At 52.1% G+C, this 24,571-nt stretch overlaps 1 protein-coding gene across 6 annotated transcripts in view; it reads right to left on the reverse strand.

Annotated features, from left to right (window-relative positions):
• The window catches only part of IQSEC3 (IQ motif and Sec7 domain ArfGEF 3), a 103,581-nt gene that overhangs the window by 43,843 nt on the left and 35,167 nt on the right, over nt 1-24,571 (reverse strand). For all 6 annotated transcript variants that reach the window (XM_047742896.1, XM_047742897.1, XM_047742902.1 and 3 more), the window contains exon 3: nt 6,332-6,611. In XM_047742896.1, coding sequence (XP_047598852.1) covers nt 6,332-6,611 — 280 coding nt within the window. The remainder of the gene's footprint in view (nt 1-6,331; nt 6,612-24,571) is intronic.

Below are 24,571 nucleotides of genomic sequence, written 5' to 3' on the forward strand. Positions count from 1 at the left end.
GTGAGGGGTGGGCCCAGGGAGGGAAGGTCTCTGGGCCCACTGGCCTAAGAGCAGTTCAGCTCACTTCTCTCTAAACCCCATGAATCATGGGTAATTGTAGCCTCGCCTCCTCCCAAGAGAGCAATCTCTCAGCTTCTGCCGGGAGAAGCGGTGGAGGGGGGCTCGGGGGGCTCTGTCTGTCTAATGAGCCTCTCAGTGTTAATTAGAACATGCTCCCTCTTTTCAGGTTGCTGCCGCAGCCAGGCCCAAGGAGGGCTGCAGAGAGAGGGCCGCCAAGTCAGGCTGGGGGAGGAAGAGCAGCTAGCTGGGGGGTGGCAGTGCTGGGGAAGGAGGGAACCAGCCCGGGGTGGGGGGTGGCTTTCACATGTGAGAGAGGATTTCCTCTGATCCAAGATTTCCCAGCTGAGAATGTTTAAGCATTACGTGGAATGAGCCTGCAGAACTTGGCAAGGGAAGGCTTCCAGGAGGCTTAGGAGCAGACAGTCAGGGCGGGAGGGGGGAGGAGCTCAGAGATGCTAATTGCGGCCCCCAGGGGAAGCTGGCCTGCGCCTGGCACCTGGCGGGATGTGACCCCTGTGTCTTCCCTGTGTGCCCACCTCCCTGTCCGCTGTCCAAAACACCGAAAGTGCTCGACACAACAGGGCACTGAGGCCTGCCTAGGAGTAAGGATGCTCTTGGAAACCCTCTCCCGGCCCCATCCAGCTAGGGTTGGGGGCTACTAATAACTCTGCTCCTCCTCGGTCACAGAGACTGCCTCAGGGAGAGCTGCTGCTGTGGGGAGCCTGCTTTGAACCCCAGGTTAGGCTCCTCACTGTCGCCAGTGCTCCCACAGCATGCTGTCCACCGCTTCCTTGGAACCTACCCCTTTGCTGCTCTTGTGAAAGACTTGGGATAAAATCAAGGACTGTGAGCCCCAGTCTTGGCTGGACCACGGACACACACGTAGGGACATGTCCTTGGGTGAGTTACTTGTTACGGCTAAACCTCAGTCCCCTCATTCCTCAAATGGGGGTAGCAGTCGTCCCTAGCTCACCGAGATAGCCAGCAGATCTGGGGAGATAATGCATAAGAAATGCTTAGCACCTCGTCTGGCCCAGATTAGGGCTGTTAGTGCTACTTAGTACCCGCTACATGTCAGCGCCCACCACTGGAGTGAGCTCCCTGAGGCCTGGAACTGCGTCTTTTGCAGCGCGGTGGCCCAGGCCTTGCACATAGCAGCTGTGCGATAGTGCTCCCTGAATTGGATGCAGGTGGACAGAAGGACTACCCTTGACCGACATTGCCTTCACCGTCATCTGTAGGCTGGCCCCTGATGCTGTCCAGGGCCATGGTGGGATTCTCATCTTCAGAGGAGGAACGAGCCTTAGATATTCCAGAATAACCTCTTGTTTCTTCCATGAGGAAACTGAGACCAGAGAGTTGGAAACATAATCAACCACCTCTCCCCTTGAGAGGGTGATCACCTCCCGGATGAGGCTGGACCCCAAGGCTCAGGTAGGGGAGATCGCTTGTAGAAAGGACTGCTGTCCAAAAAAGAAAACATGGGGCACCTGGGTGGCTCAGTGGGTTAAAGCCTCTGCCTTCGGCTCAGGTCATGATCCCAGGGTCCTGGGATCGAGCCCCCATTGGGCTCTCTGCTCAGCAGGGAGCCTGCTTCCTCCTCTCTCTCTCTGCCTGCCTCTCTGCCTACTTGTGATCTTTGTCTGTCAAATAAATAAATAAAAAATCTTAAAAAAAAAAAAAAAAAAGAAAACATGACTTCCACCCAGGACCTGACGTGGGGTCAAGGCCTGGCTGCTACGGACCACCGCCACATGGTCCCCTGGCTTGGATGGCAAGAGACCCATGCCATTTGGACATCCCACGCGGGCTCCAACAGGGTCCTCCTCAGCAGAGGCACACAGCAGGATCCGAACTCCCTCGAGAGCATGGATGAATGTGGAACTCACTCGGCTGCCCTATGCATCCTCCCCACACCACTTTCCTAAAGGACCCCCCGAAAGGACCTGCATGTTCTTTGTCCCCGGAGGTTGTAACCCCAAGGACCACTGTGAGATAAAGCAACAGAGCTGAGGGCGGAGGGAACAGAGGACAGGAGAAGCCAGACTGGAGGACCTCCCCACTGTGTGAGTATGGGGAGAGGCCCTGGGGGCTGGGAGGCAGGGATGCCAGAGGGCGGACTCATTCTTTCTTTCGTTCATTCATTCGTTCGTTCTTTCACTCATGTGTTCCTCCAGTGTGAAGCATGTCTTAGGCACCAGGGACTGTGCGGGGTGCCGGAAGCAAAGGTGGGCAAGAGCCTCGTATCATCTAACGCACAGCTCTGAGGAGTGCTCACTCCCCACAGAGACTACAAAGGTGTTCTGTGCACAGTCTGCTCGACTCCGTGACAGCCCTGAGAATGGCACAGTCCCTGCCTTTATGGGTGGGACAGCTCTCAGGTGGCACAGAGTCATCGGTGGGGCACTCCGTGAAGGCACACAGCCAGGCTCAGGGATACTGAGCTGAGATGCAGAGTATGAGCAGAGATCTCCCCAGTGACGTGTGCTGGAGGGACAAGTGGGGAATACTCCCAGCAAAGGATATAAAATCTGTCAAGGCCCGGAGGCAAACGACAGCACAGAGGTCTGGAGCAAGGCAAGTGGGAATGGCTGGAACCCCACTTGGGAGCCGGGCAGGAGATGGGGTTGTGTCTGGTGGTAGGAGACCTTGGAGAAGTCTTTGTCCTGCACATGGAGAGGAGCCATGCAAGGCTTTCAGACAGATACCGTGATCAGATGTGCTCTCCAAGAGGGCTCAGTGGCAGTGTGGAGATCAGTTTGGAGGAAGCACAGCTCCAAGTAGGGGAACGTGCGCCCCCCCCAGGGGCTCAGGCAGGAGATGATGGTGGCCTGCCCTGGGGTGGGGGTGGTGGGGTTGGCAGGGGAGGGTGGGAATTGGGGAAATAGTTAAGATGTAGCAGCAGTGGAGGTTGGGTTGGAGGACAGAGAAACCACAGAAACTGCCTAGGATTCTGGACTGGCCGATGGAGCAAGACTAGCAGTTGGTGGGCTAGGGAGATAATGACTGTCCAAGATCCTTCCAGTCCAAGTGCTACAGTATTTGTGCCACTGGTGGGACTGACAGAATCAGAATACCACATCCTAGATCTCGAAGAAACCCAAAGCAGGGTCAGGTCCTGGCCCCAGGTCTCATGCCCCTCTCCCTCTTCAGCTCACTTTGTATTTTCCCCTTTTCATCCCTGAGCGTCTTCTTCATGCCAGGCCCTGTGTCAGGCACTGGGGATATAATGATGAATAATAAGTCATGCGTCCTGCCTTCAAGGAGTGGTCAAGTCAACAGGGAATGAGGATATAGGGCTGAAGGGCTATGACTGGGAAGGGCTGGGTGCGGGAGGGTCACAGAGAAGGGACATCCAACACAGGCTTGGGAGGGCAGGGAAAGCTGCCAGGAGGAGGAAGGAGAACCACAATTCTGTCTCAAAGTAAAATAAAGAGTAATTGAGGCCAAGTGCCAAGTGAGGAGGGGAGAATGAATGTTAGCTGTAGAGACAGAGGGAACAGCACCTACAAAGCCCTAAAGAGATAGGAGGCAATGGAGGCCCAGAGAAGTTAAGCAGCTTACCGGAGGTCACACAGTTCATTTGCAGAAGAGACAGAAGTTGAGTTCAGTCTCTTATGAATGTGTGCCGCATTTTTAATCACTTTTCTCTAGCCCCTCACTTTTTGCCCTCTTCCTACCTCCCTCCAGTCTATGCTTGACCCAGACAGATACTCAATCCAGGGGAGTGGGCTGTTGCCCGAGGCTGGGTTCGCTCAGCACAAAGGCTCCTGTCACACCCTCTGCCAACCGTCCCGCACCTTTCCCACCCCACTCCTGTTGGCCTGACATGCAGAACCGTCTATCAGAATGATGTCCACTATAAAAAGGTCCATGATACTGATCAGAGCAACTCTCCATATGCCATCGTCACTCAGAATTAAACTAATTCTCCCGCCCAAGTTGAAGCACAGGTTTCCCTCAGTTTTATTGGCCCGATACTCCTTAAAATGAACTACACTCTCTTTGGGGGCCAGTAGGGACCATTTTCTTCTTGTTACCTCACTCTCGTGTTGCTTTTCACACCATAGTTATCCAAATATTATTCATTCAATGAGCTCTTACTATGTCCAAGACACTCTGCTAGGTGCTGGGGGAATGGTATGAAGATGGATGAGAGATGGTCTCTGTCCTCAAGGAGCACAGTCATGTGGAACCGAGAAGACATCTTCTCTGGGCCAACTGACCACCCACATCATACTGTAGTGTTCCAGATGGACCGTCTGCCAACCCCTGCCTGGGCATTCCCAGTAACACAAACTCACTACCTCACAAGCAAGGCCTTCTATATTTTTAACAGCTCTAATTGTTAATTGAGCTAAAAGCTTCCTTTCCTGTAGCTTTCTTACATTAGTATCACTATTTTTGCCTGGAATGATAGAAAATATATCTAATCCCTTTTTCACATGCCAGCTCTTCCATATTTAAAACTTGTTTTCGTGTCTACAATTTCTCCATATGAATCTAGTCAATCCTCTTTTCCTTCTTAGGAGAACCTTAGAATCCTCGGCATTCTTACTTGCTTCTTAAACACAGCCCCAAGAATCAAGGACGGGCTACAGACGGGCCCTGACCAGGAACCAGTGTGGGGCTCTAGCTAGCAGCTTCCTTATCCAGGGGTCTTTATCTACTCTTCTGTGCAGGCTGCTGGTCTCACTTTGGCACCTGCTTTCCTAGTTATTGACTCCTTTTTTTGAGCTTACAATCAATGGAAGCCCTAAGGTCTCTCTCCCAGGACCAAGCCTGCCCATCTTGTACGAATGCTGTGGGCTTTTCAAAGCTAAGAGAACTTTAGATGTTTTTCCCTATTTCATTTAGACTTTTTCATTTAAATCTTTATGTCTGGATAAGATTTTTACAAAATCTTGGATTCTGTCACCGAGGTATTTGCTGTCCCCTTTCAGCTTTGTGTCATCAGAAATTAGTGCCTTGTCAAAACCAGTTGAACAGAACAGGACCAAGGACAGCACACCGCTCACCTCCCCCAGGAATTGGCCTTGATGGAAAAACCAACTTTGTTTTTTAAGAATTCTGTTTGAAAAGAACCAACTTGACTATATTGTCATCTACTCTGCTTCCTGTCTTGCCCACATATCGATCATGGGGGATTTTTTAAATACTTTGCCGACAGCCAGATGTTCCACCTACAGCTGACCTTGATGCGGAAGGAAATAAGTGAGGTTGGTATGGCCTGACTCAGTCTTAGTGATCTTCCTACTAGCTTTCCTTCCCAAGACTGACTTTGCCCATTGAGTTAAAGGATGTTTCTTTAGAACCTACACACTGTAGAGCTAGAAGGGACCTTGGAGATGATTCAAGGTCTAATGCCCAATTTTGCTGATGAAGAAACCAGTGCCCAGAGTGCATAACTGGCATTCCCAAAGTCACAGAGTTAACTAGAGCAAGACCAAGGATTGGATCCTATGTCTCTGGCTCCAAGTTCAATGCTCTTTCTTAATAATATCTAGTCATGGGGCACCTGGGTGGCTCGGTGGGTTAAGCCTCTGCCTTCGGCTCAGGTCATGATCTCAGGGTCCTGGGATCGAGTCCTGCATTGGGCTCTCTGCTCAGCAGGGAGCCTGCTTCCCCCTCTCTCTGCCTGCCTCTCTGCCTACTTGTGATCTCTCTCTCTGCCAAATAAATAAATAAAATCTTTAAAAAAAAACCCCAATATCTAGTCATGATGTTTTTCTCTAAGCATATGCACATAAGTACACACACACACACACACACACACACACACACACACAGGATTTGTTCTCCAGTAGGGGAGCTTTGGTTAATCTAGGGAATCCTCAATCTCCTTGGAGGAGACCATTCTCTTGGCACCTCATTTTAACCTGTGTGTGCCTACACATGGGGCTTGTCCTTTGCATGGACACGTAAGCGAGGCTCTCTCTTCTTCCCCAGAGAACAGTGGGCCACCTGTCTCAAGGTCTGGGGGTGGGGCAATTGAAGCTTCTGGCTCACCGCGAGAGGAACAGAGCCCTGAACACAGTACTGAGGGGACTGGCATTGCAAAGGTGTGGCCCCTGCCATGGAGAGGCTGATTCCTGACAAACTGGGCTCCAGGGAAGGGCCGAAGACAGCTCCATCTGGGAGAAGTCATGGGAAAAGAAGTGTGCCTACAGCAGAGGTGGGCCCAAGTGGGGAGATCTCTGGTACCCTGGATAGCCCCCGAAGGCAGGGCCCCATCACCACCCTTCCCGCCCCCCTCGGAGGCCCTGGGTACCTGTTTATTCTTTAGGTCAAGGGAGAGCTCGTAATCGGAGGCGTTAGGGGCGTGGGAGCAGAGCGCCGTCGCCAGGGCAGGCTGCTGCCGGCCGGGGGAGGCCACGCGGTGGGAGCCAGCCCTCGGGGAGGCACCCCCCGCCCCCGGCCGCTCCTCCTCCTGCTGCAGCTCCTGGGCTTGAGCCTTCGGGGCATGGGCACTGGGTCTGCCGGCTGCCACCGCCGCCGCTGCCACCACGGAGTCCTCCATGCCCCCACCGGCCTGGGTGCAGGAGCCATCACTGTGAACAAAAGGCAACGGTGCTCGGTTGGGGGAGAGCGGGACAGGGTGCATGTGGGTGCGGGGGTGAGGAGAGAGACTGGGCGCTCCGGCCTGGCCTTTGGGGCACTGATGGGCCTTTCTGGCGTGGGGACTCATGGGGGTGCCTCCTGCCATCGCCTCTAGGGAGGGGCTGCCTTGGCAGGGGAGAGCTGCAGGCAAGGAGAGAGAACCTACATTTGAGAAGGGTAGCCCAGGAAGAGGGAAGAAGCAGCGGTGCTTAGAAACAGTATGGCACAGTAGGGAAGAGCAGACCCCCTGGGCTGGGATCTGGACTCTGACTTATCAGCTGTGCGAACCTCAATAGGCTATTCAACCTCATTGTACCTGTTCCCCCATCTATAAAATGGGCACAATAATAGTACCTATCTCATAGGGATGTTGGAAGGTTTGAGTTAGTTAAAGTTCTTAGAACAGTGCCTGACTCATGGTCCCTCGTATATATCAGTGTTAAGGATTATCATTATCAGTCATCTAGCTCCCAGACCAGTGACTTAAGCAGCTGGAAAGAAGCTGGTTTACACTGAACCTGCTCCATTTTTACACTGTCCCAGCAGCTATTGGGGAAGGAATGATCCTTACAGGCATGATCTGGGCATGAAGCCCCTCCGGGCTGGGTGGACGGACGTCAGCTCTTTGGAGCTGGGGCTATGAAGAGGAGGGTGTTTGCCCTGCAGGGTCTGGGGCAGCAACTGTATTTGGCTCCTGGCCCCTCCTTCCTTCCCATGGAAATACCAGCAGGCTGGGCCGTAGCTGCTGTCCACCTCCCTGCTCGAAGCAGGCTAGAGCCCCCACACCCAGCCCATCCTGGAGAACTAGCGCCCTCAGATCATCCCCCTCCCTGACCAGTCTGCAGGTCCTGCCCCTCCCTCAAGACCAAGTGCGAAGCCCCCTGTCCATGAAGCCTTTCCAGGTGACTCTAGCTGTAACCGCTTCCTCTGTAAGCACACTAGGAGCTATGCTTAGCGAGTCCCTTCCTGGTCCACAGGAGGAGAAGCATTATGGCTACAGCATGGGTTCAAATTCAAGCTCTACCACCATCCGGCCTCAGTTCAGTTGCTTTTCCTCTGGGTCCCTCTCTGGTTTTCTCCTCTGTCTAGTGGAGCTACGCTTGCCTACTCTATGAGGTTATGGTGAGGGGGAAAGGAGTCAGTATGTGTAAGCTGTTTAGCACACTGCCTGGCACAGAGTCATTGCTCAGTAAGTATTAATTCTTATTTCCCCTGTCCATCCTGCCCTAGAGGCCAGGGCCTGTAGTCTGGTTTATCTCTGCTCCCCACTCAGTGCTGAAGTGGGGAGTGCTCAGTTCACGCCTGATGATGACTGACCTGCAGGGAGGGCAAGGGCCATAGAGATGGCCCCTACAGCGGACAGAGATAGAAGATCAGGACTGGAAGGGACCCTGAGGCCCTCTAGTCCAGCCCTCCAATCTCCCTTTTTTACAGATGAGAAGCAGGGGCTCAAGAGGTGGGGTGACCCTGGTCGGAGAGCCAGGCGACCTTAGGGCTTTCTTCTTCTAAGGCTTTGCCTCCACGTAAGGTGCCAGAGAAGAGACCTCTTCCTGTTGCTTCCACCCAACTTTGGAGTCCCTGGTACTAGAATAACCACAGGTGGGTGAAAAATCCTGTCGCTCCATCTCCATCGCTCTCCTCCCAGCACTCCTCGGCCTCATCGCCTCCATAAAGGAGAACTCTTTGGCTGGCCCTAGCCACAAGGAGCCTCAAATCCGCTAAGGAAACCGTCCTTGTGCAATTTTCTTTGCTCCATCATTTCTTGTATGGCCATTAATCAAGGTGCATAGCTGAATGAGCTCCAGAAGTCTGATAAGTCTTTTTCACCGGTATCACCAAGAAATTCTTTTTAAGAACTGACTTCAACTCCTGTGGTTGGACTTCCCTATTCTTTCCGCAGGGCACACAGAAATAGCCCTTCCCTTTCCTATCACAACCGGCCTCCAGGGGGCACCGTTCAGTCTCATCCGTCTCTCCTACAGACTGTCCTTGGTCCTCATGCCCAAGCCTCTTCACCCGAAAAGGTTTTCCAGACTGTTTAGAGAACTGGTAGCTACTAGGGGCTACAAACGCCTTTAAAAGGAGCCCTTCACTTTCTTTTATTGTTGGAGTGAATAAACCTTGAGAAGAGGTTCTGGGGAGTTGAGGCCCCCAAGTAGCAGTACTCAGCAGATGGTAATGGAGGCAGGTGGATAAACGCCCAGGTTCCTCCTCCCTTGAGGAATAACCCAAGGCACATTCCACACCATCTCCCGGAGATGCCCAGCAGTCAAAGCAGTGATGAACATGTATTGGCTTCCTTCTCTTCATCCCCCACTCCTACATTGGCGCTTCTTGGAGTCACCTGTCCCAAATAAACTACTTGTGTTAAACCAAAACAAATGCTTAAAAATAGCCTTTTTTATGGTCTACCCCTCGGGGTATAGACGGACTCCACGGCCTTCTCCTGAACTCATTCATAGGACCTGGGAATTAGGAGACCCCTTACTGTCATCTCCAGCACATACACATGCATGCATTTGTATACACACATGTGAACACACACACACACTCACACACACTTACACACACACTGACGCATACACAATGCTTCTAACTAGTTCTGTGGCCTTGGGTAATTTGTTCTTCCTTCTGGGTCAGTTTCCTTACTTGTCATTTGATGGGAGCTTACTTATCCCTAAGCTTAGAATTCTGGGAGCTTGGATTCCAGTGCCAAGGCCAGTCTGCCAAGGCCCACCAGCCCCAAGGTTCCAGGCTCTCTGGCTGGTAGAACCAACTCTGCCTTTGTCCACTTCCATGCAAAGGGACTGAGAGACTGTGGCCCTCCCGAGTATATGATGAAAGGTATTAGAAAGGGGATCTTGTCCTTGCCTTCCCTCCTTAGACTTCTTCACAGACTTGTGTGGTACAAGGTGGCTATTGGAGACCCAGAGCTGCTGTCATCAATATGGCAAAGTTTAAGGTCATATAGTGGAGGGTAAAGAACATGGGCTTTGGTGTCAGGAAGACATGGGTTAGAATCCTGGTTCTGCTACTTATTAAGTGACCTTGGGCAAGTTACCTAACCTCTTGGTGGCTCTATTTCCCCAAAATGGGCATCTAAATAATTCCTTGCAAGGCTTCTGTGAGGAATAAATATAACTTACAAAGAACTTAGTGCAGTGTCTGGCACAGAGTAGTCCTTGATAAGTGGTGACAGCTGCGGTGACTGGGTTCTGAGCTGGAGACCTACAGCATGGAGTCCCAAAGGAGTCCCCAGAAGAATAGCATGGAGAATTCCTGCGGAAGGGGTTCTCAACATTTAGCCTACCTCAATCTTCACAAAACCGAAACAGTAGGGTTTTTCCGTCAGATCTCATTGTCTTTCCCAGACCTCCAGGCCAGCTTTCACAAACTTTAGGGAGAGAGGTGAAGGCAAACTGGCTTCCTGAGGCTTCCTCCTACATGTGGTCTCCACCCACGGGAGCAACAAAAGAGCCCCGGTCTTCTGGGGGGGTGGTCACCAAATCATGGGATCTGTGACCTCTGAGGAATCCATACATATTTACCACCTATAGGCAGACCCCCTGGCGGTACCGGCCACAACACGGGGCACGCCTTAGGCAGATATTTGTCCAATGCTCCTTGTGTAAATTTGTCTTTTAGCTACTTTGTCAGGGAGCAGTAGAAGCCTGAGTACTTAAAACCTCTACGTGATGGCTGAGCATCAGAAGACTGTTCCCAGCCTCAGTCTCCCCGTTTGTACCCCGTCTGTAAACATGGTCTAAAGAAAGAGGTTGGAATATTCATCCTGGCTGCCATCGCTTGGAAGGACTGTCGATTTCACGTAGAGACCATCTACTTCAATCCTAGTCCCATACGGAACTAGAAGCCCATTGTTCCAGTGCCCAGAACATCACTCTGCTCAAGATACAGGCTGTGATCCTTAAGTGTCCAGAGTTGGCTGGACTGACCTTACATCAAGAAACTATTGTCCCTAGTGGGTCAGATTTCAGGCAGCCTGGCACTTGGACAGGAATTACGTGAATGGGATTCACTCTGCGACCTGCATAGCTTCCTGTAAAGAGAAGGGCAGGGGAGAAGGAAGAGGGATCCCAGTGATCTTAGCTCTCTTGGGCTCACTATTCAGCTGTGGAAGCAGATTCCTTGAATGGCAGCCCACTAGCCTAGAGAAACTTAGGGTCACTGATGACATAAAGGAGACACTAGTCTCAAAAACCTGTCCTGGGTTGGGATGCCCATTTAAGAAGGTAAAAGAATGTGGGTGGCACCAGAACAAGGGGTCCAGTGAAGGCTTTGGTTGAGGCCACATGACATTAGGCCAATACACACACAGGGACCAGGCCATCCCCAGGGCTTATTCCACCCATGAGAACACAGGATGTGAGCATGACAAACGAAAGTCTTTGGGAAGTAGGGGGAATAAGTAGTTGCTCAGAGGAATACTACATGTGCCCAGCACCAGAGCGACCTGTGTGTAGGAACTGAGCTTCACATCAGAGAGGGTCGCTTATGTCGGAAGCTGACTTGTGCTCAGAGAGATGATACGGGCTTGGGGAGCATGGTGTATATATATGACTCCCTTGGGGTTCCAGTGACCACTCCCTCCTGTCTATCGTCCCTGCTTTCAGAATTGACTTCCTAAAATGTAGATACTTTCATATCAGTCCTTGGCTCCAAAAGCATCAGTGACTTCCCAGTACTCCTGAGATAAAGTCCACTGGCGTGGACTCGGGAGCACTGGTGATCTCACCCCAACCTCCCCTTCCAGCCACATTTCCACCAAGTGACCCACCCACACCGGGCACACTGACACTCTCCCCAAATCTCCCATGCGCTCTCGGACCACCGTGCCTCTCCCGTGACCTCCTTCTGCCTTGCAATGCTTGTCCTATTTACGCTCCTGTGCTCCCGCCCCTCCTTTCTCTGCCTCATCAGCTCTTTCAGGACTCACTCGTTGCCCCTGGAAAGAGTCGGTTCCACCTCCAATGTGCTCTAATAACTCTTGGCACTTGCCTCTATTTCATCAATGACCACTTTGTGTTCTAATTGTTCGTGGATGTGTCTCTCTCCACTAGACGACGCCACCTGCACCTTTTATCACAGTGGGCTGGCTCCTGAGACGTGTTTAATAAATGTTAAATGAAAAGATAGATGGCTGGATGGGTGGATGGATGGGCATCGTTTAGTCTCTCCTACTTGCCCAAGGGCAGAGGTACTGACCCTCCTTCAGGAAATGACTTGTTGCCCAGCTCTGGCAGTGCTGCTGGGGGCTGGCCTCTGCCCTCAGCCCCAGCAGTCCCATCAGAGATGGTCTCAGCTGCAGGGAGCTCCTTGGCCCAAAGTCACGTCATTCCTGGGGCTGTCCAAATCCAGCGACTGACTGAAGCAGGGAATATGAAGGTTTGGCCATGTTTACCCAATATGGGGCAAGTTTGATAGGTTGTTCTTATTCCAGAGCCCCCCTGGGATCGGCTGAGGCACCTGTTGGCCCTCCATCACTTGGACTTCTCCCTTCACCCCATGCTGGGCTCCTGCCTTCCCTTCCCTAGGTGGTGATCCCAAGCGCATCCTCTAGGAGACATTTAGGGCTCTCAACTCTGACTCTGCTTCCCGGAGAACCCAATCAAGGACAGATAACCGGCTTCTCTTTATTCTTCCTTTTGCTCTCAACAGCCAGAATTATCTGGGTCCAGCCTGCCAACCACCCTGTGGAACCTTTGCTGGTTCCCAGCACCTTTGAAAAAACTGTCTTTCCAGAGAATTCATGCATGCCAAATTTTACCTCCACACTCAGAGGCTTTATAGACCCCGTAGGCTCAGGCTGAAAACACCATTCTGGAGAGAAGTTCATGGCTTATCTTCCCTATGCAGAGGACTAGGTCAAGGGCTATAGGCAGCCCCAGCCACCAGGCTATACCACCCACCCCTGAGCTTTCAGACCCTGCTTATTACTATCCTAACATGGATGACATCTTCCCTCACAGGCAGGACAGTGGGCATGGAGTGAGGCCCCTGGTCCTCCCGTTCACTATTTGGCTGACTCGGGCGAGATGCCTAACTCTTCGGCACCACAGTTGGCTCCAGAGAGTGAGAAGGAGAAAGTGAGCTCGTAGATGGGTATGCTGGCCATGACGGGAGCTATGGCCTTTCCATGAGGACAGAGTGTGAAGGAGGGCAAGGGACCCTGGTGTTTGTGCTCACGTAGCCCCTGCCAAGGAGCTGACTCAGGTCAGCGAGTGTCCCCCCTGGTGACCAGGGGGGAGGCCATGTTGCCCACTGCTAGATGCTGGAGAGACAGGAGGAACTGGAGTGCTGCATGAGGGCTGGGAGAGGGCACCTCGGCCCACGCTGCCCTACCAGAGGCTGGCTTGGGTGGGGGCCCTTGGCAAGAAGGTGCGGTAAGGAACAGGGAGGGCCCTGGAAGCCTAGCTCCCAAGGGGTTTGTTGGTGTTGAGGGTTGAGGGGCTGCTGGGGGAGGCTGTTTTCCCCTCTGTGCAATGGCTGGAACAGTAATTTCTAGACGTCGTGCTCAGAGGGTGTGGAAGGCTGAAGGACTCCTCAGGCAGAAAGAAACCCCAGAAGGCCTGACTGATTGCACTACATTAGCCCAAACTCTGCCAGGCTTTCTTCAAGCACTTCTGGAACAAAGAAACTAGGCATTTGGCCGACAAAAGCTAACAACACTCCTCACATCTGAAGATTTCTCAGCCTCTACTAAAACATTCCTTTTTCCTCCTGTGTTTGAATCAATAAGGTGGTGAGGAAGGGTCAGAATAAAGGCGCCGAGCAAGGGAAGCCGAGGGTCCTCTGCATCCCAGCTGCCCCTGGGGAAAGCTGGGGTGAGCAGAGGGCCAGTGCTGCAAACGAAGTCACTCTGTGCTGATTCTAAGGGCAATCTAGAGCATGCTGCTCGGGGTGCTGGCAAGAGTACGAGGCTGGGAGTCAAGGTCCAGTCTTGCCTCTGCTCACGCCCCCTTCCCTCTCTGTGGGCCCCAGACCCTCACTGCACCATCCCTGCTCAGTGACTGGGCTCTGGCTCCCCCGCCCTCAACACCCACGGACACAGCAGAAGCCTCCCCTTGCTTCTGTGATGTCATCAACTCCATGCCCGAACCTGCCCCAGCCCATGGCTCCTTGACCTCCATTATCCAAGCTGGAGGCCAGGTCTCAGAATAGAAAGCCCCGGAGCGAGGCAGCTGTGTCTTTCTGGGCCCATTCCCTTGCAGAAGCTGCCCCTGACTTCATTGGCTGTGACAGATGCTTCTCCCTCCCCTCTCCCAAGGGCCTTGAGAGAGTAAGTTATTCTCTCTCCCGTTGGCTCCTCGGAGACACCAAGCTTTGATCTTACAGCTGTTCCCAAAAGGTGTTGGCTGGTTCAGTTTGCCGGTGGGGGTTTCCCGTCCAAGAAACCACAGTCCTTCCAATTTCGCACCTGCCCCATATCCAGGCCCCTCTTTGCTCTCCCTTCTCTCCAGGCTGGTCACAGGTGCAGCTCCGACAGACCGGTCCCTAGACGTCTACTGTGGAAACCTCCCCTGCTCAGCCCACCCCACAACCGAACGTCAGCACCTGGGCACGTCAGAGTCCGTAGGACTCCAGGGAAGGCTCATCTAGAAGTTTCCGCAGTACACCTCCCTCACAAGCTCTCAAGCCGGCCACACTGACTAATGCTATCTTATTGCCACTGGAATCCTAATAGTCTTGAGCATTTTATTTTCTCACAGATAGATGTAGATCTGGTAGCAACATCCAGCTCTAAGGACATCCTCCCCGCTTCCTGTCCCAGCACACAACTTCACAAACGCACGTTTCTCTTAGCCCAAGCACAGAGAACTCGCAGTGGCCCCAAACGCACTTGGGATCTCCTCACCTTTCCTCATGTGCTTGTGTTAGTAAGAGAACAGGGTTCCCACGTCTGGCAGCCCCATGGCACCCGGCCCTGCAGTGAAGCTCTCACTGCCTCTAGAACCGTCTCTAAACACGTGGCCTGAAGTCATTGCAAAGCTGGTGCAGACAACACTGGAGATTTGCAGCCTCGTAAAACTCGGGGTCTTATTTAATTGTTTCTATTTTTTATGAGCCACTTTATAGATGCAGATAGGAGTAACCTACATGTAAAGTCTAAAGAAAATTTTCCCTTGTACCCAGCTCGAGAAATGGCACAGGAGAAGCCTTCGTACCCCGTGTATTTCTGCTTCTCTCCTCAAAGGAATCTTTGTCCTGAATTTGTGTTTATCGCTCGCTAGCTTTTCCTCAGGGGCAGATTCCTTCCCTGTCTTTACGTAAGCAGTGGTGGCTGCTTGGCAGGGAACCGTGTCTGCAGAGCGAGCTCAAGGGGGAGGCTCAGGAACATTCAAGATCCTGCAGACTCCAAGCAGGTCAGGAAGCCTCTCCAGGGGGTGATGCCCACAGCTCCATGCTGGCAGGACAGAAACAATGGCAGGGATCTGGCCACAATCCCAGGGATCTGGGAGCTGGGCAATACCCATTATCTCAGCAAGGAAGACTTTCAGGAAAGAGAACGGACTTGTTCTTTAAGGAACCCCACTGTCCCCTCCGGCCCTTGTGGTCTGGAGGTGTCATCATCTCCAAATGGGCCATGCTGACTGTCGGGAGCCACACAGATGATGCTGGGAGAGGCGTCCTCAAGAAAGGCAACAGCCCACCAGCCGGCCGGGAGCCAGGCCTGGGGTGCACGTGCCTTCGGGGTCCCTGAGAGGAGGGAGCACAGGAGGCCGCAGGCAGGGTTGGCCCGTGTGTCATCTGGGGTTGCAGCGCAGCAGGTCTAAGTGTGGACTGGATTTGAATGTTGACTCTGCCTTGGCTTGCTGTGTGGCCTTGGGCAAGTTGCTTCACTTCCCTGGGCCCCACTTTCTTCTCTTTGAGAGAATTGAGGTAGGAATGTGTATGCAGTGCTCAGCTTTGTCCTTTCTTAGGACTTCCCACAAGCTATTTTTGTTCAAATAAGAAAATAGAAAGGAAAGCATCTTTCAGTTTCCTTATAATATTACAGAAGAATATGAAAAAGTAGGAAGGATGTGACTTCGGAATAAAGAACCGTCCTTGAACTTGAACTATCCTTCCTTTATGTTCTTGCGCCAGAGTTCTTGAAATGGAGAAGTATTGTTCTTTTCTGTATGGTATAATTTCTGAAGCTCAGAGTTAGAGATGATGCCAAGAGCAGCTCACCAGAGGTATAGGGGCTGGGAGGCAGCCGAACATGGTAAGTAAGAGATTAGAAACCAGACAGACTGCCCGTGGTTTAAAATGCAGCCACTCACTTGCTGCGTGATATTGGCCGGCACCTTGATGTCTCCAAGCCCATTTCCTCAGGTGTGAGGTGGGGGACCTACCCCATGACTCTGCGGCGAGAGTTACTAGAACAATGTCCACAAAGCCTAGGGCACCTACTGCTGCTCCGTCCGTGCAGGTTTCCTTCCCTAATCTGGGCGTGTCCTGCTTCCCCAGTTTCTGGCTCAAGAGTGATTACTCCCTGGAGAGCAAAGTTCTCATCCAGTTCCTCTTGGGTCCGGCAGAGAGCCCTGTGATGGTGACCTACACACACCGTGTGTGAGCACAGTGCATGCCAGAGGCTGGGCAAGAGACCATGCCTGCCTCTTCTGTAACCTCATGGCTGTAAAGTCCCTTTATTCTATCCTCCTCCTGTCCCACCCAGATCAGCCCTGCCTCACCCCAGCAGAGCGGATGTTTCTTTGGTCTTGAGCCATTTCCAGGGAAAGAAACTTCCTGGCTTCTCACAGGCTCAATTCTGCCACGTGCCAGGGGAAGGGTCTCTGGTGGCCAACAGGTGCATATGGTAGTCAGGCGTGTGCTTTGCCAAACACAGGAGTCTTAGGACACGATAAATGGAAATGGCCACATGGCCAGCAGTGGAGGACACTGCTCTGGGCATCCATCAAGCTGCTAAGGAACGTGATTATTTCCCTATTTCCCTAGAGTCACCTTCCTTATCTTTTGCCTTCCTACTTAAATTTCTTCATGTCTAACTTCAACCTTTCTTGCTTCAAGTGTACAGTCGCAGAATGGTCATGTGATTTCCCACATGCCTGTGGGTTTCACACGTCATCTCCAAAAGTGTTTAAGATGAAAGGACTATGCAGGGCACGCTGGCTTTGGGAGGAAGCCTTGGAGATCCCAGCATGGGGGACCACTCACCCCTCCGGGCAGAGCAGGGGTCAGTGCCAGGCTAGAAACCTTTCCCCGAAAGGGTTCAATTGTTTCCTCCTCTTTGGAGAGCAGTCAAACTGTCAGCTGGCAAAGAATTTTCTGATAAAATGCCTCTGCTTTTAATCTCATCTTAGCCTGCACTGTGACAGCCTGGTGGTGGGTTAAATCATTTCTCTCCTGCCCTGATGTCTAGAAAGTCTCCTCCCCGGGCCCGTTGGCCCTATTGGATTGGCATTCATGGGGGTCTCTAGCTTCTTTGATCTTTCGCCCAAATTGGTCTCTTAATTCCAGAGTCCTCTCTCTCTCTCTCACAGATATTGGGCTCTTTCTAGCCAACACTCCATATGTCCCAAGCTAGGCTTGACTAGAAAGACCTGAAAAACCACCTCCTTCCCATGCCCGTCACCTGCCATCCAGAGAAGGGATTAGACCCTCTCTCTGAGGAGCATGCCTCAATGTCCTGGATAGTGTGTCCCCTCCTACTTGCCATCTCAGGGGCTCTACCATTAGGCCCTCATCCCCCAAAGTAGTCAGCCCATTCCCTCTAAATTTTTCCTGATCATCTGAGTTTCTAAGTCTCTTCTCTGGGACTCCTGAATCTTGATAGATTTCTCCCTCTCTACTCTTGAAAAATCCAGCTTTAAAATAGTTAGCATTTGGGCTGCCTGGGTGGCTCAGTTGGTTAAGCAACTGCCTTCGGCTCAGGTCAAGATCCCGGAGTCCTGGGATCAAGTCCCACATCGGGATCCTGGCTCCATGGGGAGTCTGCTTCTCCCTCTGAGCTTCTCCCCTCTCATTATCTCTCTCACACACTCTCTCTCAAATAAATAAATAAAATCTTTTAAAAAAATAATTAAAATAGTTAGCATTTATTGAGGGCTTCCTATGTGCCAAGAACATTTCCATGTAGCATCTCATTTAATTCCCTCAACCTCGAAAGACGCAAGTGCTCTTGTTACCCCATTTCACAGGTAAGTAATAATAATGGAGGATTAGAAAGTTGGAAGCAGATTAACCGAGGTCACAGAGTTTGTAAGTAGCCAGGTCAGGATGTGAACCTGGATTTGTGTCTGTGCTCTCACCTGCTCCACATTCTAGAACTTCTTTAAAATTTTCCTGAATTCATCTTTGAGCCCAGGGTACTACCTCCCCACTTCTCTCTTTCTTTCCAATGTAGAAGGGAATCCATGAAAGTGCTCATCCCTCTGCCCTTGGAAAAGAAAAGGGACTCTCGTATCTTTAAGTTCCTTATTCGTCGGTTATTATGTGTACTACCTGTTCACCGATACTATTTCTCATTATGAATTCATAAATTCACACTACTCTATCAGTCTCTTATAAATTTGTATCTGGTGAGTCTGTCCCCCTGAAATCCGGGGACCTCAGGGTAGACTAATTGCTCCTCCAAACCTGCCAACTCACAGCCTCGATTAGAACCCGGAACCACATCGAGATGCTGCCAGTTTGCGTGGGTGGTGGCACCTGGCATGTGGCCGAGGCAGCACGTCCCAACGGTGACAAGCAGGACACAGGGCTTTATGTCACTGCTCGTCACAGGCCCTCTCTGTATACGGGCTTGTCTTGATCTCTGTCAGTTTCTACCTTCCTACCGACACTTCTCATTTCTTGCTTATGCTCGCACTAGTTTGGATGTGGCTGTTCCCATCTGCTCCTTGGGGTCTGCTGTCTCCCCACCCCTCCACCTTACACTTTGTAAATGCTCCCAGGGGCTCCGTGTGTAAGCCTATGCTGTCCCCGGCCAGGACAGAGTGTCTTCTTATAAAATCATGGCTGCAGGGGCCTTGGGGATTAGATGGTTCACCCCTTCATGTGGTAGCTAAGGAAACTGAGGCACAGAGACGTCTGGGGGTGGAAAGCACCAGCTTTTCAGGAAGCCCGAGTTCTAGACCCTGTTCTGCACTTAAGCAGTTGACAGACCTTGGACTCTGGTCCCCTGTCTCCTATCTCTGTGATAGAGCTGTAGAGCCCCCACAGCCTGGGGTTCAAAAGCAACAGCCCCTTTCTTTGTGCTGCTGTTGGCGCGTCTCCCCGATGGAGACAGCAGCATATGCCGGTCCTCCTTCACAGACAGCTGTCTTTCCTGTTTTTTCGTTTTGGGGTTTTTTTTTTTTTTCCATCATCACAAAAGAAATCTCCAAAAATCTCTTTTCTCAAGCCATTCCAAGGCCTCTGTCAAAGGCATTAAAGTCATGAAGAATGTCTGATCTGATTAAATCACTCTTGCTGCAGAGGAAGATAATTTCCTCTCTTCCGGTGTGAGGAGACAGACTTAAAACCCTTTCTGTCATATATCAGAAACGCTTATTGAAATTATAAATTATTTTTATGGTCATGTTATTGGTTGAAAGATAAATGAATAAGGAATGATGACTTTTCAGAGGTGAAACAAAACCAAACAAAAAAGTGTAAGAGATGGTGAGGTTAGAAAAATCTCTAGGACTGCAAAGAGAGGTTATTCTTTCTGGGAGTGGAAAAGGAATACCCAGAAGACTCAAACGAGAAGTTTCTGGTAATCGAAAAAAAAGAATCTTTTTCCCCCAATTGGATAAAACTCTGCCTTAATGAGCACCAACTGAGCAGAGATAGTCAGACATGCCTTGTGGTAGCTTTCATTTTGTTGTTCTGGGAGAATTATCTTTAGTTATGTTTATTTCTTTAAAATAATAAAGCCTAAATCTTTTCTCCCCCCATAAAAATCCTCTCTCCGCCACTTCTCTCCTCAGCTCGGTTGCTCTGGTGTGTCTACCTCCTGCTGCCTGGAGGGTGCAAACAGCCTTGTTTGGAGGGTAGCAAGGAAAGGCCAGCTTTCTCGGTCCCTGAACCACAAACCAGGGTCTCTGCGAGGAGCCCCCTCGAAGCAGCCCCCTGGGGAAGTGGGAGTCAGATGGTCACTCCGCCATCACGCTTTTACTTCCCATGCTGAAAACACCTCCCTTCTTGTGTTCTCCGACTCTGGTAGCAGAAGCCCTCATAGATGCTTGGTTCAAATCCTGGTTTCGCCCTTCACCGGGTATGTGGCCCTTGGACAAGTCACTCATCATCTCCAATCCTCACTTTGTCTGTAAACCTGGGACTAATCACAGTTTGAGAACTTTCAGCAGGAATTAAGTAAGATCCTATCTGCCTAGCACATAGCGAGTGCTCTATCCCTCACAGCCACTATTCTCTTTCTTTCCCTCTCTCACGGGTAAGGGACACAAAACAGAGCGAGGAGGATTTCTCTAAACATCTCTAATCACACTGCTGACAGCAAGTTGTCTGTCTTAACTCACAGCTCTTTGGAAGTGGACCCAAGCCCGGCCTCACTCACACTCCACAGCCCCAGCGCAGGCCTGTGGACGGGCAATTTTCCCAAGCACCTCTGCTGACAACTAGGTCTCCTGGAGAGACTGGTCTTAGAGAGTGACCGGGAGGAACAGTACATAAGGAAATCAGCCTGGACAAATTCTTGACTCCAAACATGAGTTTCACATCGCAGCTGAGGAAAAAAAGCCTCCCTAATACTCTCTGGAATTAGGGGGAGCGGGTGGGGGAGGACATCCCCTACCAAGCTATCAAAGCATCTTGACATTTATTTTGTCTTTTGTGCCTCTGGCGGGGAAGATGATGGCGGGACAAAAAGCACAGACCGGTGAAGAGACTGGCCGTGTGGTTTGTCAGGGGACAGATTTCTCTAGCTCCAGGACTGAATTTTTCGGCCATCTTCCTTGTGCTTATCCTCAGGTATAAAGCCCGCCCAAGGTGGATTCTGCTAGAACGCCACAGAAATCCTTGGGAGACTGGAGAACTAGGGTAACCTGCTCAAACAGCCCAAATAAGAAGGAGCAGCCCCTTGGGGCGCCTGGGTGGCTCAGTGGGTTAAGCCGCTGCCTTCGGCTCAGGTCATGATCTCAGGGTCCTGGGATCAAGTCCCGCATTGGGTTCTCTGCTCGGCAGAGATCCTGCTTCCCTCTCTCTCTCTCTCTGCCTGCCTCTCCATCTACTTGTGATCTCTCTCTGTCAAATAAATAAATAAAATCTTTAAAAAATAAAATAAAATAAAATAAAAATTAAAAAAAAAAAAAAGAAGAAGGAGCAGCCCCTCCCAACACCCCCCTCCCTCGCTGCTAGGCACTTCCCACCAGGTTTGCTGCGTCCCGGGCCAGACTGAGGTCCTCAGTCACCAGGAATCCCACCTGAATCCCACAGTTGGCAGCTGCTCCGTTCTAGGGCACCATGGGAAGTGTCACAGCATGGCATTAGGTCGCAAGATCCTGACCCTTGCCAAGGCCTTTGGGAACTAACCACTGGACGCCCAAGGAGACCAGATCATTTCCCCCTTGGCCTTGTCTGCTGTCCCACTCCCTTCCTAGTGCGCTGAGGCAGAAACCCCAGAGACCCCAGAGACCCCCATCTCCCCCCACCCCCGGGCCTGTGAGGGAGGCCGAGTCTTCTCGGTGCTTCTCCAGGGAAGAGGGACGCAGTTCTGCAGCCCCAGAATGAGCCCCACCCCCTCCACTGCGGGTGGGGCAGGTTCCCGAGTAGCCTCAGAGCCTGGGAGGTGACTGATGGAGCCAGCACGTGACGCTGAGGCTCCCTAGCCCGGCTGTTTGAAGACTGAACTGTATTGATCGGGAATTTAATTGCTCCATAATCTCTGAGTAAACACTGGCTGGTCCATTGATCGTGCCCCAGGCCGGCTGGGGAGAGCCAAGAGGGAGAGGCCGGACAGAGACACCAGCAATGCTAACGAAGGGTTCTCCCTGACAGCATCCTCCAAGGGAAGTCCCTTCCTCAAGGGTGGCAAGGAGCACGGCCTCCAGCAGAGCCCACGGCCAAGGGCACACACTAGCTGGCCTGGGTGGTAGGTGCAGACTGGGGCCCCCAGAACAGGGTGGGGGCATGGGACGCCTGCTCCAGGGCTGGAGCGCTCCTGGGACACGGTATACTAAGTGGGAAGTGCAGCCTACAACAGTTTTTTCTCTTTTCTTTTCTTTTTAATGAGGGAAAATATAAAATCCCATGCCTAGAAACATAAAATCCTGGGAGGTTGTTCCCTAATATGTTGACAGTGGTTAATTCCATATAACGGGATTCAATTATTTTCTTCTTTACATTTCTGTATTTTCCACATTTCCAACAACTAGCAAGTATAACTTATAATCAGAGAAAATAGAGGTTATTTAAGATCAAAAGAAATGCCTGGAAGGATTTCTTCTGTGCTCTTTTAAAAAAAGAAAAGAAAAGAAAAAAATTCTAGCAGCAGCTCAATGGAGAGACGTTGCATTTTGGCGGTAGACCTGAGCTCCACCTCCACCTCCAGAACTGACTGGCGTGGTCCCTCTGTCAAGACACGGGACTTCTCTCCATCCCAGATTCCCTATCGACAAAGGGGAGTAATAGCTATCTCCCAGAACTGGGATGAAATATTGAGAGGCCTTAGTGCAGCATCCCCGGTACATTCCATGAATCGTACTTTCAAGAAATATTAGTGTCTCTTCCGTCCTGGAGTAAGGGGTACGCGAGGAGGAAGGACTGAACACCAGGGGTAAGTCAGTTGAGACTGCCGGGGGCCCCCTTCAGATCTGGGGGTTGTTCCGTTTCCACCCTAGGGGTCCCCTTCCTGAGCCCCCACGCCCACCCCAATGAGCCTCCTCTCATGACCCTATTAGAGACCAATCTTCCTCAACTTGGCCCCATTGCCACCCAGAGAGACAAATGGCCTGCCTTCCTGCGGGATGCTGGGAGGTGGCTGGCCAGCCCAGGGTCATTGTTCCGAGTGTCACTGAGAGCCTGAGAGGGAGGAGAGCCACGGGATGGAAAGTAGGGCTGCAATTACTAGCCTATTCAGTTCCCTAGAATAAAGCCCTTGTCATTAGCGAGCAGCAGGAGGAGGTAGGGAAGAGATAAAAGAGCCTGGCAGGCACTTGCTGCCCCTGGCTGGCTGCTCGGGGCTGCACCACCCCTACCTCTCACCTGAGCCTCACTACCCAGCAAGCAGAGGCCGTTTGCCTCTGAGTTTGCGAGCCTCGGCACCTTTCTCTGGTGGCCCAGCCTCAGAGGCCTCTCCAGCGCCACCACTGCACCCTTGCGCCCCAGTCCCTTAGGCCCAGCCCTTGGCCTCCTTTCTTAGGGACCCCCAGCTTCCAGGCTTGCTGCACTTTGGGTCTCCCCACTTCTTGGAGCATCACTCCTTGGAAGGCTCCAGGTCCCAAGAGTTTCTCCTGACCCCGCCCCCCAAAGGCTGCTCTGTAGGTGTCTGGGCAGGCTGTCCCAGCAGCACCCCTTCTCCCAGGGCTGGGGCTTGGCAGCCTCTTCTGGAGGTGGGAGGATTGCTCCTGGCCGGTCTCTCCGCGGGGCTGAGGGCTTGCCTCCGGCGGTGGCGGCCGCTCTCCACAGGTCTGACCAGTTGGGCTGTGGGTGACCAGCTGCCAAGCAGCCCCCAGGGGATGAGTCCAGGGGCTTAAGGAAGGCATTCCTGTTCAGTCCCACAGCTTGTGTTCTGCAGGGAAGATGACAGACATCCCAAACTTGGCAATTTGAGGAGGGAGTCAGCTGTGAGGTCACACACCAAGGACGGCAGTGACCCTGACACCTGAGTGACTGGTGTAGCTTTCTTACTGGGGTCTCCTGTAGAGGCCAACGGACTTATCCCCAGAGAACTCCAAGGAGGCTGATTGGGCTGGAGCCTGGCTTGTCTTGGAGCCCTGTATCCCAGCCCAGGATCTCCCAGGGTGGCCCGAGGGCTTTGTGACTCACTGACCCTGCGTTCGTCCTCAGCCCAGTCTCTGACCTTGGCACATTCTCATAGAGAAATTCATAGGGAGGTCTGGGCTATGCTCTGGAGGTGGGGCACCTGGGTAAAGGAAAGGGATATGGTGCTGTGAAGGAGTCATGGGTAGGGCTGGGATCAGGGATGTCAGGGATCTCATGGAAGAAAACTATCTTGGGATGGGATTCCCCCAGAACACCAAGAACAGACAGACTTGACTGACATATACACTGTTGGACTGTCAGAAAACTTCCAGTAGGCCTCCTCCCAGAAAAGCCAAGAAACTGAGGTCACAAACACAGACAGACTGACAGACAGACAGACAGAAATATACTCTAGGAAGCTACAAACCAAACAGACGAGACAATTTGAAATGACTGGGAACAGAGGCAGACAGCAGCTGAAGGTCTGGACCCGCTGGAGGCAGGTCTCCCCGGCCCACACAGAGGGGAAGGCTGCGGTGGGCAGTGCTCTCAGACCCTCCACCATCAAATGTTCTCCCACCCTCCTTCCCAGAGCATCCCACCCCAACTTCGGCGCCTGTCTCTCCAAGGGGAAACAAGGAAAATAGATTTCCTATCCTCCCGCCCCAAAGCCTGGGGAAAAAAGCCCATTCCCTTGGTGCCCCAGCCCCCATAAGGGGGGAACATCCCTCCCCTGCCCACACATGCTCCCCACCCCTCTCTCCCACATGTCACAACAGCTCCTCCCTCCCCTTCCCACCAGAATCCAAGGCCTCAGGGTGGCCCCAGCAGGCAGAGGAGTGTGGGCACAGGAAGGAATGGGAAGGATAAGAGTGAGAGGGGGAGCATGGAAAATGCTGGGGAGGATTTCTGTTGCTGGCGCCCCCCCACCCCAAGACTGAGCTTGCAGACACCCGGCGATCTGTTTTCACCGATGCCTGGTGCTTGGGTGGTGGTAATTAAACGTTCCTGAATTGAGCTGGAT

Source organism: Lutra lutra, chromosome 8 (assembly GCF_902655055.1).
Source record: "Lutra lutra chromosome 8, mLutLut1.2, whole genome shotgun sequence".
In the NCBI taxonomy this organism is placed as follows: Eukaryota; Metazoa; Chordata; class Mammalia; order Carnivora; family Mustelidae; genus Lutra; species Lutra lutra.